This window comes from Apiotrichum porosum (assembly GCF_003942205.1).
Source record: "Apiotrichum porosum strain DSM 27194 chromosome Unknown scaffold_2, whole genome shotgun sequence".
NCBI classification, from domain to species: Eukaryota; Fungi; Basidiomycota; class Tremellomycetes; order Trichosporonales; family Trichosporonaceae; genus Apiotrichum; species Apiotrichum porosum.
In genome coordinates, this window is record NW_021167109.1 from 570,697 (window position 1) to 584,385 (window position 13,689).

Below are 13,689 nucleotides of genomic sequence, written 5' to 3' on the forward strand. Positions count from 1 at the left end.
TCTTTTGCTGCTTTTGATGGACAAGCAGCCCGAGGTCATGTGGGAGTGGTGGACGAAAGGTAGATTGAAAAACTCGGAAGGAATTGAGGTGGACGACGACTACTTCCGAATTTCGGATCGACACCGTGACATGACATCGATTCGCCGCCGCTGTCGCGCTATCCATAGCCTAGTCCGACCCGCCGTGCTCTGCAAGTCGTAAACTCTATGCTTGGCGGTCTCGCCACGGCGCTGAATACTCGATACTCACGTTTATCCAGGACATCAATCAGGAGGCCCTCGCCGTCGCCGAAATCCTCCTCGTACAGGGCGATGGTCTCCGCCACCGTGTCCTTGTCGCGCAGCTGCTGGCCATCCCAGACTAGGTGGATGTCCTGTGGCGCGATGCGGAAGTGCTTGGCATACGTGGTCTAGCAAACAGGTCAGTATCGGGACGCGCACGCATGGTGGACGGGGTGGACGTACTTTGACGGTCAGCCACGTGTCCATGGCGGAGGAATAGACGGGCATGCCCTGCGCGTGGTGCCCGCGAAGCACCAGCTTGACCTTGTTGGCCTTGTGGTCTGGTGGGAGACAAATAAGTAAGTGTCTTGTATCCGCACCGACAGAGAGGTGGCACGTACTTACCTGGTGCACGAGGGAGAGGCTTCGGGACGCGGCGGAGATTGAAAAAGGGTTTAGGGGCCGAGTAGCGCGGTGACCTTGACGGGCGAGTCGGTGGCATGCTATGGGGTACGGTGAAGGAAAGTAAATGAGATGGAGAGCGCGTATAGTGGAATATTGGGGAGGGCATCCAAGCGTATGCGAGTGTTCGTGGGAAGCAGGATGACTTCAGCGGGCGAGCAAGTACACACATGACGGCACCTGTGGCGGGCTGTGCATTTTCGGGCTCTTTTTCCACCATTTTCCTTTTCTTTCAACATGCAGCCCGAGGTGAGCTCAAAATACTTGCTGTGCAGGCACAGGTAACAGAGCTGAAGCTTCTGTGTCTGTAGGGGGACGAGGAGGAAGCGTGAAACCAGCAAACAACATTCGTACGGGTCGTAAACCGCACGCAGAGCCTAGTCCTCGTCCTCTGAATAGCATAGTGGTATTGCGCCGGACTGTAACCTGTTAACTGTCTACCCTCCCTTCCGATTGGAAGAAAGTAAAATCCGTAGGTCCCCTGTTCGAATCAGGGTTCAGAGAGCATGAGCAGCGTCGCGAGAGCGACGAGGAGCTCACTTTTTGGGTCTGTAGGCATGGTGAAGAAGGCAATGTCGAGAGGAGTGGCAGAGGTGGAAGAAGGCGACAACAATTCGCCGACCGGAGTGGATTGTCCCGAGGGAGCTGCCGGAATTCAGGCGTTATCCTGTTACTTTGGCCTTCAAATTGACCATGGGCGAAGTGACGGGGAGCAGGCCTCACGAACAGGGTCGCAAACTGGCGGTGGGAAGCACCGGTGCAGAAAAGGCAGGGCGAATTGTCCGGAGGGAGGCGCCCGAATTCAGCCACTATCCTTTCACTTTGGCGCTTCAAAGAGAAGCATTTCTCGACGTCGGGTGCGACGAATGACAGACAGGCCTCAAGAGCAAACTCACAAATCGGCAGAACGATCAAATAGGAGACCTAGAAGTCATGAACATGTCGTGGGTTTAGCACAGCGGTAGTTGCGAAAGATTGCAATGAGCACCTTTGGGAGCGCAGAACATATCTTTAGGTCCCCGGTTCGATCCCGGGAACTCACTTGCGAGCTTCTGAGAATGTCTAGCGTTCAATAGTGGCTTCGTTTTTGATCTTTTGCACGAGTGGAAGGGGGATGAACTCGTCAAGACGATGGTTGGATGATCTCAGCATCGTGCCAGACTTCCGGGCCATTGTTTTTGGGAGTGGCATCAGTTTTTGGGACCACGCGTGGCTAGTGCCGGGTGGTACTGACGTGGTAGGGATCGCATGTATGTGAGATACCCCGTAAGGGATCGTTTGGGAGATGCTGAGGGCCGGAGACCGGTATCGACTGTGCTGTGAGACGAAACGGGAGAGTGGTATGACCTGGGGGCGGCGTTCGTATATCAATGGTATGTGAACGGTCGATATCTGTTTGTTGCTGGATGAAGATGGCAACACGGGCCAGGGAGCTCATAAAACGCCGACTATCACAGCTTCATGTCTGGGACACTGGAAGGACGTAAAATTGGCGACCGCGACCCACGTTCGTTGGTCTCCGCAGTCGTGCCATACCCTGTTGGCCGAAACCAACGTCCTGCCCATCCAGTTGACTCGCACAGTCTCTCAGTTAAACCTCACCATGTCACTGCTACCTCTGTACGACCTGTCACAAGGGCCTTTACTCAAACATGTCGGCCTTCTTAGTTCAGTGGTTAGAATTTTTCACTAGTACTCGTCGTCTCTCCAAGACGCCTGCTACGATGAAAGGGTCACCCGTTCAATTCGGGTAGAAGGCAAGGCAAGCGAACACCTTCGAGTGTGCGTTCTCTTTTGGCCCCCACTCCGGCGTCCTTGGCCTTGGAGTACTCTCTGTGCGATCTTGTAACAACTGCTGCATACACACATACGTCTCTTACCCCCATTGTCTCTTCGTTTTGGGTCTTTACAGGTGGGTGCCGCCAGCGGCGCGGTACTTGTCCACACCGGCCTTGAGCTGCTCGAGCGTAAGGAAGCTGGACGAGAGTTAGCATAGTCGCACTGGGGTACAGGTTAACTCACATGAGAATGGTGGTGGGCTGCAGACGCGTCCAGGCAGGGAGCCAGCCCTTGAAGAGGAAGCGGGGGCCCTCGTTTGCCAGCGAGGTACGGATAATCTCCATGGTGCCGGCGCTGCCCTTGGCGTTCATGACACGAGACTTGATGACGTCGGCGGGGGAGCACACGGTCGTGGCCACGGTACCCTGGAGGTGTCAGCTAAGAGGCAACCAATGGATTTCTAGCTGTACTCACGGCACCGAGCGAGGCAAAGAAGTGGAGAATGGGGCCGTCAGAGACACCCGAGCCGAGGAGCGCGTTCTTGAACCAGTCGTACGAGCCAAGCTGCGAGGCGTTCATGAGGATGGAACGGATACCATTGGGGACCACACCACGGAACCAGGACTTGGGTCCCTCGTCACGGGTCATCTTGAAGAAGGCCTGGAGCGAGTTGCGGTAGCCGTACTTCTTCTTGTCGGCCTGCATGCGGACCATGATGAGCTCGAAGGGGTTGCCGACGATACCGGCGATACCACCGGCACACGAGCCTGCAAGCGCCATCTTCCAAGCTGGGGGTGGGCCAGGGCCTGTGCAGGTGGTCAGCGATTACGTCCAGGGATTTTCGGTGGAGGGGAATGTCGGGGTTGGTAACCAGAGCCCTGGTTCCTATGGGCTTGAGGGACAGGGAAAGGAGGACAAGCTCAGATGGTGTTATCTTGGCACCGTCATGGCAGCCGTGATATCCATCCACCCATACTGGAGCTCCGGTCGAGCATGTCTGCAACGACCTCGGCGACACCTCTCGGAGACACACATTTGGCCGCCCGTGGGTCTCTCGGGAGAGGCGAGCGGCTCGGGCAAACTTCCGAACACCGGGCCAGGTTCGGTCCGAGAACGTCGGGTAGCGAGCTCCCGGCTCAGAAGCATCGCGGCAGCAGCCAGCAAGATGCACTGATCTACTTGCAGCAGGGAGTGCGGGATGCACGGTCCCAAGAGAAAGGGCTGTGTGCCGCTCTGTGCCTCCACCCTACGGCCCCTCCTTCCCTCCTCCCACCGAAGCGAGCTCGCACATTGTGTACTCACCGACGTGCATAGCCTCCTTGATCTTGTCATAGGCGGCGAAACGGGCCATCGAGTAGGTCATCTGACGCAGAAGGGTACCAGTGAGACCATCGTAGAGACCCTTGACACCTGCGAGTGGTCAGCTATGGCGGCTTGGGGTCACGTACCCTCGGTAGCAATGGTCTTCTTCATGGACGCGATCATACGCTTGTCGCTGGATGTCTGGAGACGGACCTTGGTCAGGTCGAGAGGGTGGGTGACAGACGCGGCGATGGAGGCGGCGACACCTGGGTTGTTTGTGAGCTCACGGGGTCCTGTCTACAGGGAAGGCAGACGTGACTCACCACCCAGCCAGAAGGGGTACGGCTTTGGCTTGGCCGCGGCGACGACGGGCTTCTCCACGGCGGCCACGACAGCTTCCTTGTCGGCGCTCATAGTGTCTCGGTTGGGGGGATGGGAAAGTGGTGTGGTGGAAGAGTGGTGAGTTGGAGGAATGCAAGTTGACAGCAGTGGACTCGACGGGACCGTGTGAACCTGGTGTCGAGGTCAGCAAGATAATCACACTGGTCCAGCTAATCTCCCCCAGGCCCCAGGCAACCGACGGCTGGCCGAGCGGACCGCCGTCCGCTGTGCGTGCAATGTCCCCGCACCTCGGTCGTCGACCCCGCACCCCGCACATGGTGGATGGCCGTCCGCAGTAGACGGGTGAGATGGGTGCACGACGACGGACCAGACGGACGGAATGCCGATGGCCGGCCGCCCGGGCGCGGGGCACCCGTTCAGCCCGCAGTGGGACGGCAATGTTACCGCCGTGATTGCGCTCGAAGGGTGTGTGCAACGTGCGCGGCGGTAGGTGGAGGGATGGAAGGTGTGAGCTGGGGTGTGGATGAACTCACTGGTGGCAAGGATGGAGTTGTGGGCAATGGCGAGAAGACGACCAACGCAATGATGGGCATTGGGTCCCCCCGTTTGCCCACACCGTGAATGCCGATTCGCGTCACCCCGTCGCGCGCGGGGGGAACTGCCCGGCTACCGTCTTCCGCCCAGAGTGCGGGTATGGGACCTTTGTGGTCGCCTGCCCAAGCTCTCACGCGATGCACAGCGACAGAGGAGCCTGCGCGGTCTGCTGTAGGCCCATCATCACGTGCAGGTGTCAGTCTCCTGTTGCCACCATTTCATACTGCGTGCACCGCGCGGCAATGAGCTAAACAGGGCCGGCACAGACGCCACCCAAAGCACCCACTCGCCACTGGCATCGTCTGCCAGCAGTTATCCATTGCCCACTTGGTGTACAAAGCACTGTCATCCACGCAGCAGACGCACGCCCAGTCGGCTATAAACAGCGACCACGACCCACAAAAGCGCTGTGAAAAGCGCACCGTCTGGCTGGCACTGCGTCCCTCTGGGGAAAACACCCCCATCGGAAGTGTCGCAGTCGAGATAGGCGGGAGCAGATGGCGTGCGGATCTGATCAGACGGGTCGTCCCCAACGCTCTCGACAGTGCTTCCATCCCCCCCCCCAACGCCTTCCTCCCTTCTCATTCTTACACATGGGTCTCACACCCTCATCTATACTCTTCACAGACTGCAGAGGTTACGTGGTTACCGTTCGACACGACGACGTGAGACGCATCGCTCGCTGTCACATGTGACGCGGTCGACGCCTGTTCCGCCGCCGCTGACGACCTTGGGCAGGTGTTTCCCTGATCACGATGTCGGGGCCCACCGGGGTATGGCTCAGGGTGTGCCATCTCGTGGCCTCCTGGAGAACCCGAACGTCCACCGGAATGCGGCATGCGGAAACCAACGTCTGCTCACTGGTCGCTGGGATCGCTGGTGGCTGGGTTCACTTGCACTCTGGTACTCTGGGGTCTTGGTTCGCACCAGCAAGTACTGCAGAGCTGGATATTGTACACGGCCAGCACAGTGTGGCAGTTGCACTGGGCCTACTGATCCACTGGCCACTGGTCACTGAACTATAAACCAGGCGGCTGAGGGCAGGGCCAATACGGCGGAAGCAACTGATGTCACCACCCGTTTCATGTCGAGCACAGCACTCGACACGAAACGCACACCAATAAGCGGGACACTTGTACACTCGCACGCTTGTCAACACATATATATACGGTGTGACTCGCCATCTCAAGGCATGATCGATACACAGGAGCACCCACGCATTCTCGACACTGTGCTACTCCTGGCCCCGCGCGACGCGCTGATCGCGTTGCGCGGTACATCCATGGCCGTGCGTGACCACGCTGACACCCTGCTTGGGCGCCACTTGTTTCTCGTCGATGGGCCCGGCAAGGCGGAACCCAAGAATATCCTCACACCACACCTTCGCCACCCTGCCTTCATGCCTCGTGAGGGTGGAGACTGGCTCGCGATACCCACCGCGACCCAGCTCCAGGCAGCTGTCGATCCGTCAAGTCTACCCATACCGCTGAGCAGGATGCCTCCAACGCTTGCGGCCAGGTATACAATGCCCCCCGCGGTGCACGCAGATGTCCTTGCCCAGCGAGAGCGGTGCCTTGGCATTCTTGGTTCGACAAAAATTGTGGACTACATGGCCAGATTCCAGGGCCAGTCATTCACGGTCCTCGACCAGCGCTTCCCACACCTGAACGCATACCGTTGCTTCCCCAACGAGGATGGTGGGTATGGCGGACTTGGACGGACGCGCATCGTTGCGCGGACCTTTGTCGTCTTTCATCACCCGTACAATATCCAGGGCAACGGCTATGGTCATCTCTACTACTCTGGCGCGGTCCACGACCCAACGTACTCGGAAGGAGGTCGGCCAGAGCCACCCGACCAAGCTGTCAAGACAGTCTATCACATCTTTCACAGTGACAAGCCCTACGCCGGGTGTTTCTCTTGGTCCCATCAATACAACGAGGGAAAGAACGTGCGCGACGTTGTCTTCGTCTTCTCCCCCGCGCTGGACACTTGGCCAATTCCAGACGTGGACAGACAAGAGGAGATGATACCCGAGCTCCGTGGCGCGACTCTCCCTTTCCTCGGCGACCGGGCGCGCGACCGGCGAAGAGTGGGTGATCTCATTGCACAGCTCGAGTACGCACTTCGCAATGGCCAGAGGGCTACCGTCGTTGGACTGAAGACTACCCCGCCGGAATACTTGGGCTACAGGAATGGCGAAACGGACATTGTATCGGACATCAAAGCGTGTCTTGCCTACCAACTACTCAAGGCGTACTTGTTGGACATGTGGATGGACACAAGAAGCCCACGACAACAACGTGGGTTGCCAAACCCGCCGGGTACATTGTGGGACATGGTCAAGCACGACATGCTGGGCCTGCGGTTCATCACAAGGGAAGCGTACGCGTCCGAACTGTCCTTCCTCGACCTCCAGAGCGAGGGGACGATGCCTACGGATACGGGTGTGCGATACCTCTTGCCTCTTCCTCAGTCTGCTTGTATTCCACCACCCACGACAATCACCCCATTACCCGCGCGCCGCAGCAGCCGGTTTACCACCCATCTCACGCTCGCCTCGTTCCCCCACATCTTCGACATGATCTTCTCCTTCGCCGATGCCCCTACGCTGGTCGCGCTGCGGTCGACCTGTCGCACCGCCAAGTCAACCATCGACACCTTGTTCCAACACCTCGTTCTTGTTCCCGACCGCGAGAACATTCTCAAGATGCGCATTCACAATCCCCTGGGCCCCGTTCCAGGCTTTGACGCAATCTCCATCCGCCCGGCGCCAAACCCCAGCGACATTGAGAATTACGACGACGAACCACTGTTCTTTGACGGGCCGTACGAACTGTATTTCGGCTGGGGCCTGGACGTTCCGCCTTCTGCCCAGCTTTTGCAGTCGCGCAAACTCCTCCTTTCCCAGTGTCGAGTGTTTGACTTTGCCGATCCGCTCGTCCAGCACATGGGGCCCATGGCGCTCGGTATGGTAAACGTCCAGGTCGTGCGTATGAACGAAGGGTATCTGAACAGCGGCCGATATCCCGTCCCCGGACCGACGTTTGTGGTGTACACGACCCCACGCTCGCCCATTCGTTCCTCGTGGAGTCCCTCTGTCCAGCGGGATATCGATACGCCAGCACTGTGTACCCGCGCCGTCTTCCATGTGTTGCACGCTGTGGATCAGCCCAACTGCGGGTTCCCTACCATGCGTCACCCAGTTGACGACGCTGCGCTGGTGTTCACGCCGTTCCAAGACTCGATGCATCCGCTGGATTACAACGGCCCCACAGAGGTGGACACCACGTTGCCTCCATTCTCGCCGACGCGGCGCCACACACGACTGGTCGAGTTGCTTATCGGAATGGCTGGCGGCAGCATGGGCCAGGCGGTGCTGAAGAACCGTGGCCTTGAGGATGTACGCATTACATGTGTCAACTTGCACACTGTCCCTCCTCAATGGCTGGGTCTCGGCCCGACAACGTCTGTGGCCGACATGTGGTCCTCCATCGTGGCGCCCGTTCGAGCCAGGTTTTCCACAGCCGTCCAGCAGTGTCTCCAACGCGACCCTGCGTTCCCGCTGTGGATGGAGAGGATCGGAGCCACTGCCGAGTCGCTTGTGGAATGCGTCATGGGGAACATGCAGAGTATCACGGGAGAAGAGTATCTCGCTCGAGGGTGTGTGACGGACGAGGCGTGTTGGATCGAGCTCGTACCAGGCAAAAAGCACCGGTTGCTGCCAAGTGCGCAAGGTGTGGCCGCCGGTGAGCCAGGTGTGCCTGTGGCGGCGCCTGCAGCACTTGGACTCCGGTGCCCCCACTGTACGTTCACAAATGCTGCAACCGGTGGAGAAGACTGTAAAATGTGTGGGCTGCCGCTGTCGGTGCTCCCCTCGTCAATGGCCTAAAACATTACAGTACATCTTATCTCGTATCTTGTACCTTGCCTCCTCGAGCCCCTTATGCACTGGCTCTGTGAGGCGTCCCAGCACACACGTTTGATGACTGTGGCCACCGCCGTTGCCCCACGTTCAGGAAAGCCGCCTGTCCTGGCCATCAGACTTCCGCGGCTCGGCCTCACTGCAGCTCCTGTCTGCCCGCGGCGTATTGTACCAGCCGTTTGGCCGATGTTGCCAGTAGCAACCCCGTTCGGTCTGGCCGGAGCCGGCCACACCACTTGACACAGCACACTTGCAGCTGTGCTGAAGCCTTTGACGAGCAATGCCAATAGAGAAGCGGAGCATCGTGACTCCACGAGGAAAAGTGACCGCAGGTCCAGGACGCCGCAGAGCCCCCCGCCACCCGCAAAGACCGCACAGCGCAGCGAATCTCCGCCGCCAGCCCTCCTGGCCGCATGGATGGCCATTAGGGAACGAGACACGGAAACGAACCTGCTCTTGTGCATAAGCTACAGGAAAGCATTGATGGCCATGACGGCTGCTGCCCGGACCCGCTGGCGCTGGTGGCGACGTTGCCTGCAACTCACAAAGTGTGTGGCAACTTGCCTATAGGCCGCTAGAGCCCCACACAACTGTCTATTGGCCATCCATTACCTTATTCCAGCCGTCCTTGCCACCGGTTGCCGCCTGCTGCACACCAGCCGGTTGAGGGGACGCGCACGGTGGCGCAGTCGCGTGGAGTGTCTCGAGACAGAGAACACAGTATCAGGCGCGTTTCTTGTTCGGTAGAGACACAGTGTGTTTCTCGCTCCTGTGGCTGCCCTGCGTGCATGGTCTGCAGCAAAGGTGTCTGCCGAGCAGGCGCCTACACTCGGCACGCTCCCTCTCATATTCGGCCTCCGAGTTCCCGGAGTAAAAACATTAAACGCGGAGCGGCCAAGGCTTTTAGAGGTTGACCATGTCGATCGACAATGATACGAGGCCGGCCGGCCACGAGTCTTCTGGTGGTTGTTCGTCCCAACCGCGTTATGCAGTATGCCAAGTCACGCTTTCATGTACGTATGCATTCAACGTCGTTTTTAGACCACGCATCGTCTTTCTGGGAGGGGGCCGTAGACTGCTCCAGCTCATGTCTCAGCCTCTCGATCTCTCAAAATGGACGGTAACGACCCGTGCTGTTATTCCCTCTGGACATCAACCAAACGGAATATCTACACTTGCGGAGCCACCTGGCACACCTCGTCAACGTCATGAGCATGTCCGATGCCGTACACACGCCGATCATTTCGGTGCTTATTCGGTCTCCACCGATCTCGGTATCTCGGCATCCAACTATCCGAACATCCCGGCAACAAGCCATGACGCCCACCAGACATGACCTGCGCTTCCACGCGCGATCACCATCAACATCACTCCTTCACTGATACCTATCGCCGGAACCTCAGCATGGCCGAAACTCGTCAGCTTGTCAACTGGGCCGTCCGCCTCAAGACCAGCGACCTCCCGCGCGCGACCATTGAAAAGACCAAGCGGCTGTACGCCGACTGGGTCGTCTGCGGCATCGCCGGCGCGCCGTACCGCGTCATCACGGGGCTCACCGTCATGGCCGACGCGGTGGGCGGCAACCCCTCTGGCGCATGCACGACGTTCTCTGGGCCCGGACGGCCGCCGTACTGGGCCGCATACCTGAACGGCGGTGCCGGCCATGTGGTCGAGCAAGACGACTTGCACAATGCCTCGGTGGTGCATCCCGCGACGGTCGTGTTCCCTGCCGCGTGGGCCGTGGCGCAGGCTACCAAGGCCACGGGGGCAGAGTTCATCCTTGCCAGCGTGGTGGGGTACGAGGTCGCCTGCCGGGTCGGTATCTTGCTCGGGAGGGAACACTACAAAGTGTGGCACTCGACCGCGACGGCCGGCACGCTCGGCGCTGCCGCTGCCGCCGCCAAGCTCCTCGGCCTCGACGAGGAGAAGACGCTCGACGCCCTGGGAAGTGCTGGCACGCAAGCTGCGGGCCTGTGGCAGTTCCTCGCCACCGCAGCCGACTCGAAGCAGGTCCACTGTTCGCACGCCGCGGGTACGGGTGTGCAGGCGGCCTACCTCGCGCAAGCGGGCGTAACGGGCGCCCACGACATTCTGACCGGCGACCGAGGCCTGTTTGTCGGTTCGTCCCATGGTACGATGGACCCGAGCGTTCTGGTCCCCACGTCGGGAGTCTTCGAGGTCGACGCTACGAGCTTCAAGTATCACGCGTCTTGCCGTCACACCCATCCGTCCGCGGACGCCCTGCTCGAGTTGATGTCAAAGCACGGCCTCAAGCCGGACGATATCGCCCGCGTAGACTGTGGAGTGCACCAGCCCGCCCTCGATGTCCTCGGCCCTGCGGCGGCCGCAGAGAGCGTGCACCAGAGCAAGTTTTCCATGGGGTTCGTGCTCGGCGTGTTGGCGAACGGCCAGTCGGCGCAGCTGGCCGACTTTTCCGACGCGCGTCTCGGCGACGCGGCGGTACGCAAGTTCCAAGCCAAGGTGCACATGCACCTCGACCCGGGAGTCGACGCCGCGTACCCAAAGGCATGGACTACGCGTATGGTCATTACGGCTGTCGATGGCACAAAGTACGAGACCCACGTCCAGACTCCCAAGGGAGACCCGGGAAACGACCTGACAGACGAGGAGCTGCTCACCAAGTGGGGCAAGCTGGTCGAGTACTCTGGGAACAAGAAGGTGGATGTGGGTGTCCTGGCCAAGGAGTTGTTGGCGCTCGAGGACAGGAAGAGCATGGATAACATTCTCTAAATGCATTGCAATGTTTGGTCTCTTGTTGCTGTGTGTCACTCCAGCATCAACACGGACAGAGTTCACGAGTCCCACAGTCGCAGCCTCAAACCAACAATGGAACACCAACAGCTTGAAACATCGCCCGGAATATTGCTGGCCATGACGTCAATTCTTGCATAAACAGCATCGAGCACTCCGGACCGGAACGGGACACTAGAGGTCGCCGCGACCTGAAGCCGTAACTCGTTTGAATGTCAGCTGCAGGCCAGAGGGACGACGCTGGTCGTTTCGATGCTATTCTCACGCGTCATGACGTCCACAGTTTCACGGTCACAAGTATTTATATATTTATACTGCTAACCCATGACTGCGAAGCATAGCTTCATTGCTCTCACCCCGCTCTCACCCCATCTCCCAACTGATCGCTCGCCCTGCATGAAATCACCGCTCCCAGAATATCTCAAGCACGTCCTAACCCAGTGCAAACAGGACAGCGGCCAGACGGCACAGTACATCCCCGAGCTGGCCTCGGCCAACCCGGACCACCTGGGTGTCGCACTATGCACGATCGACGGCGACATGTACGCTGCAGGCGATACAGAGGTCGAGTTTGCCATCGAGTCCATCTCCAAGGCGTTTGTGTATGCGATCGCTCTAGAGGACAGGGGGTTTGACGGCGTGGCCAAAAAGGTCGGCGTCGAGCCCTCTGGAGACCCCTTCAACCAGCTCTCGCTCGATCCCAAGACGGGCCGTCCAGACAACCCGCTCATCAACGCCGGTGCCATCACCACACATACGCTCGTGAACGGGAAAACACCACAGGACAGGTACGACCGCGTCGCTGACGTCCTGTCGCGCTGCGCAGGCCGCAAGCTGCGTGTCATGGAGGACGTGTACTCGTCCGAAATGAAGACGGCAGACCGTAACCGCGCACTCGCATACATGCTCCACATGACCGGCATCATCGAAGGCGACCCCATGGCTGCGGTCGAGTACTATACCCGCCAGTGCTCGCTCGCTGTGACAGCCAAGGACCTGGCAGTCATGACGGCCACGTTGGCAAACCGCGGCAGGCAACCGGTCACAAAGGAACAGATCTTTTCGCCAGACGTCATGGTCCGCGTCCAGAGCGTCATGCTCACCTGTGGGATGTACGACTATGCCGGTGACTGGGTCACTGCAGTGGGCATCCCCTCCAAGAGCGGCGTGGGCGGTGGCATCATCGGATCGCTACCTGGCCAAGGTCCGTTGTCGAAAGAGACTCGTAAACTGACATTTACCAGTGGGCATTGCGACGTTTTCGCCGCAGCTCGAGGAACACGGAAACTCGTACCGTGGCATCAAGATCTTTGAGCACATGTCCGACAAGATGGGTTTACACCTCCTCAAGGTCGTCCCGCCTTCCCAGTCTGCTGTGCGTCGCGACAAGACAGTCAAGCTACCGTCTCGTCCAGGCCACCCTGCCAACCTCCGTGTCGTCGCGGTGCAGGGTGCTGTAAATTTTGTAGCCGCCGAGCACGTCTCACGACACTTGGTCAGCATTCAACCAAAAGACGACGTCGGAATCGTCCTCGATCTTCGCGCTGTCACGATGATGTACGATGTGGGCAAGATGCTGTTGGCCGACACTGTGGAGGGGCTCATAGCCGACGGACACAAGGTCGCCTTGATCGATCCAGACGGAGTACTACCCAAGGACAAGATGGGCGCTGCTGACCGTCCTGGTACACTCAAGGAACTCTTGCCACAGGGTGCAGTGGCTGGGGAGAACCAGTTGGGAGAGTTTTAGAGAATTGTACGTACAGAAGGAAACTTGCGAGAAGTTGGAGTGAATGCGGCGGTTATGGCGTGGCAGATCGTCCACGTTTAACAACTGTCAACCCACAAGCTCACCTCGTACAGTGATAGCAACCAAGGAGTAGATATATGCAGATTCAGTGCAAGGGCTGAGCTGAAATTATTCAGGACTGCGCGTAAAGTCGCTGAAAAACTGTGCGTAAAGTCGCTGAAAAATCCGCAACCATGTTGAATCACCAACAAATTCCGTCCCTCACGTCACCCCAACACACGGGGATCTCCAACAGAACGTTCCACCACCTCAAGGACATGTCTGGGGATCTTCTTGGTGCTCTCGGAAGCCAACAAACACGCTTGAAAGGGTCTAACCGCGACCTTGTGGGCAACACTTGACTGCTGGAGATTCCAAGTTGGTAAACACACACTGATCCGTCACTGCGAACAGTGTTTTCTGAAAAGCTGTCACGGGTCGGTCAGCGCTCCTTTCTTCCCCTCCAAAACGCAAACCTCTACTCATTGATCAACCCAACGGC

At 58.7% G+C, this 13,689-nt stretch overlaps 5 protein-coding genes and 3 non-coding genes across 8 annotated transcripts; 6 read left to right on the top strand and 2 right to left on the bottom strand.

The window, feature by feature from the left end:
• Window positions 1–205: 205 nt before the first annotated feature.
• On the bottom strand, window positions 206–724 carry EHS24_004192 (uncharacterized protein; the record flags this gene model as incomplete). Its single annotated transcript, XM_028619815.1, has 4 exons — window positions 206–210; window positions 251–410; window positions 466–563; window positions 628–724. 4 exons carry the CDS (start codon window positions 722–724, stop codon window positions 206–208), a joined length of 360 nt encoding a protein of 119 aa, XP_028478787.1.
• A 349-nt stretch (window positions 725–1,073) lies between these two features.
• On the top strand, window positions 1,074–1,188 carry EHS24_004193. Its single transcript has one exon. It is a non-coding gene; the product is annotated as a tRNA-Tyr (tRNA).
• A 440-nt stretch (window positions 1,189–1,628) lies between these two features.
• EHS24_004194 lies at window positions 1,629–1,727 on the top strand. Its single transcript has one exon. It is a non-coding gene; the product is annotated as a tRNA-Cys (tRNA).
• A 615-nt stretch (window positions 1,728–2,342) lies between these two features.
• On the top strand, window positions 2,343–2,444 carry EHS24_004195. Its single transcript has one exon. It is a non-coding gene; the product is annotated as a tRNA-Thr (tRNA).
• A 146-nt stretch (window positions 2,445–2,590) lies between these two features.
• DIC1_1 (Mitochondrial dicarboxylate transporter) lies at window positions 2,591–4,179 on the bottom strand (the record flags this gene model as incomplete). Its single annotated transcript, XM_028619816.1, has 6 exons — window positions 2,591–2,660; window positions 2,707–2,888; window positions 2,938–3,269; window positions 3,766–3,873; window positions 3,912–4,031; window positions 4,089–4,179. 6 exons carry the CDS (start codon window positions 4,177–4,179, stop codon window positions 2,591–2,593), a joined length of 903 nt encoding a protein of 300 aa, XP_028478788.1.
• A 1,714-nt stretch (window positions 4,180–5,893) lies between these two features.
• Window positions 5,894–8,593, top strand: EHS24_004197 (uncharacterized protein; the record flags this gene model as incomplete). The annotated part of the gene is made up of 1 exon (XM_028619817.1): window positions 5,894–8,593. The coding sequence occupies one exon, from the start codon at window positions 5,894–5,896 to the stop codon at window positions 8,591–8,593; it is 2,700 nt and encodes an 899-aa protein (XP_028478789.1).
• A 1,437-nt stretch (window positions 8,594–10,030) lies between these two features.
• Window positions 10,031–11,377, top strand: EHS24_004198 (uncharacterized protein; the record flags this gene model as incomplete). The annotated part of the gene is made up of 1 exon (XM_028619818.1): window positions 10,031–11,377. One exon carries the CDS (start codon window positions 10,031–10,033, stop codon window positions 11,375–11,377), a length of 1,347 nt encoding a protein of 448 aa, XP_028478790.1.
• A 417-nt stretch (window positions 11,378–11,794) lies between these two features.
• Window positions 11,795–13,148, top strand: EHS24_004199 (uncharacterized protein; the record flags this gene model as incomplete). Its single annotated transcript, XM_028619819.1, has 2 exons — window positions 11,795–12,602; window positions 12,643–13,148. The coding sequence occupies 2 exons, from the start codon at window positions 11,795–11,797 to the stop codon at window positions 13,146–13,148; spliced, it is 1,314 nt and encodes a 437-aa protein (XP_028478791.1).
• Between the last annotated feature and the right edge of the window lie 541 nt (window positions 13,149–13,689).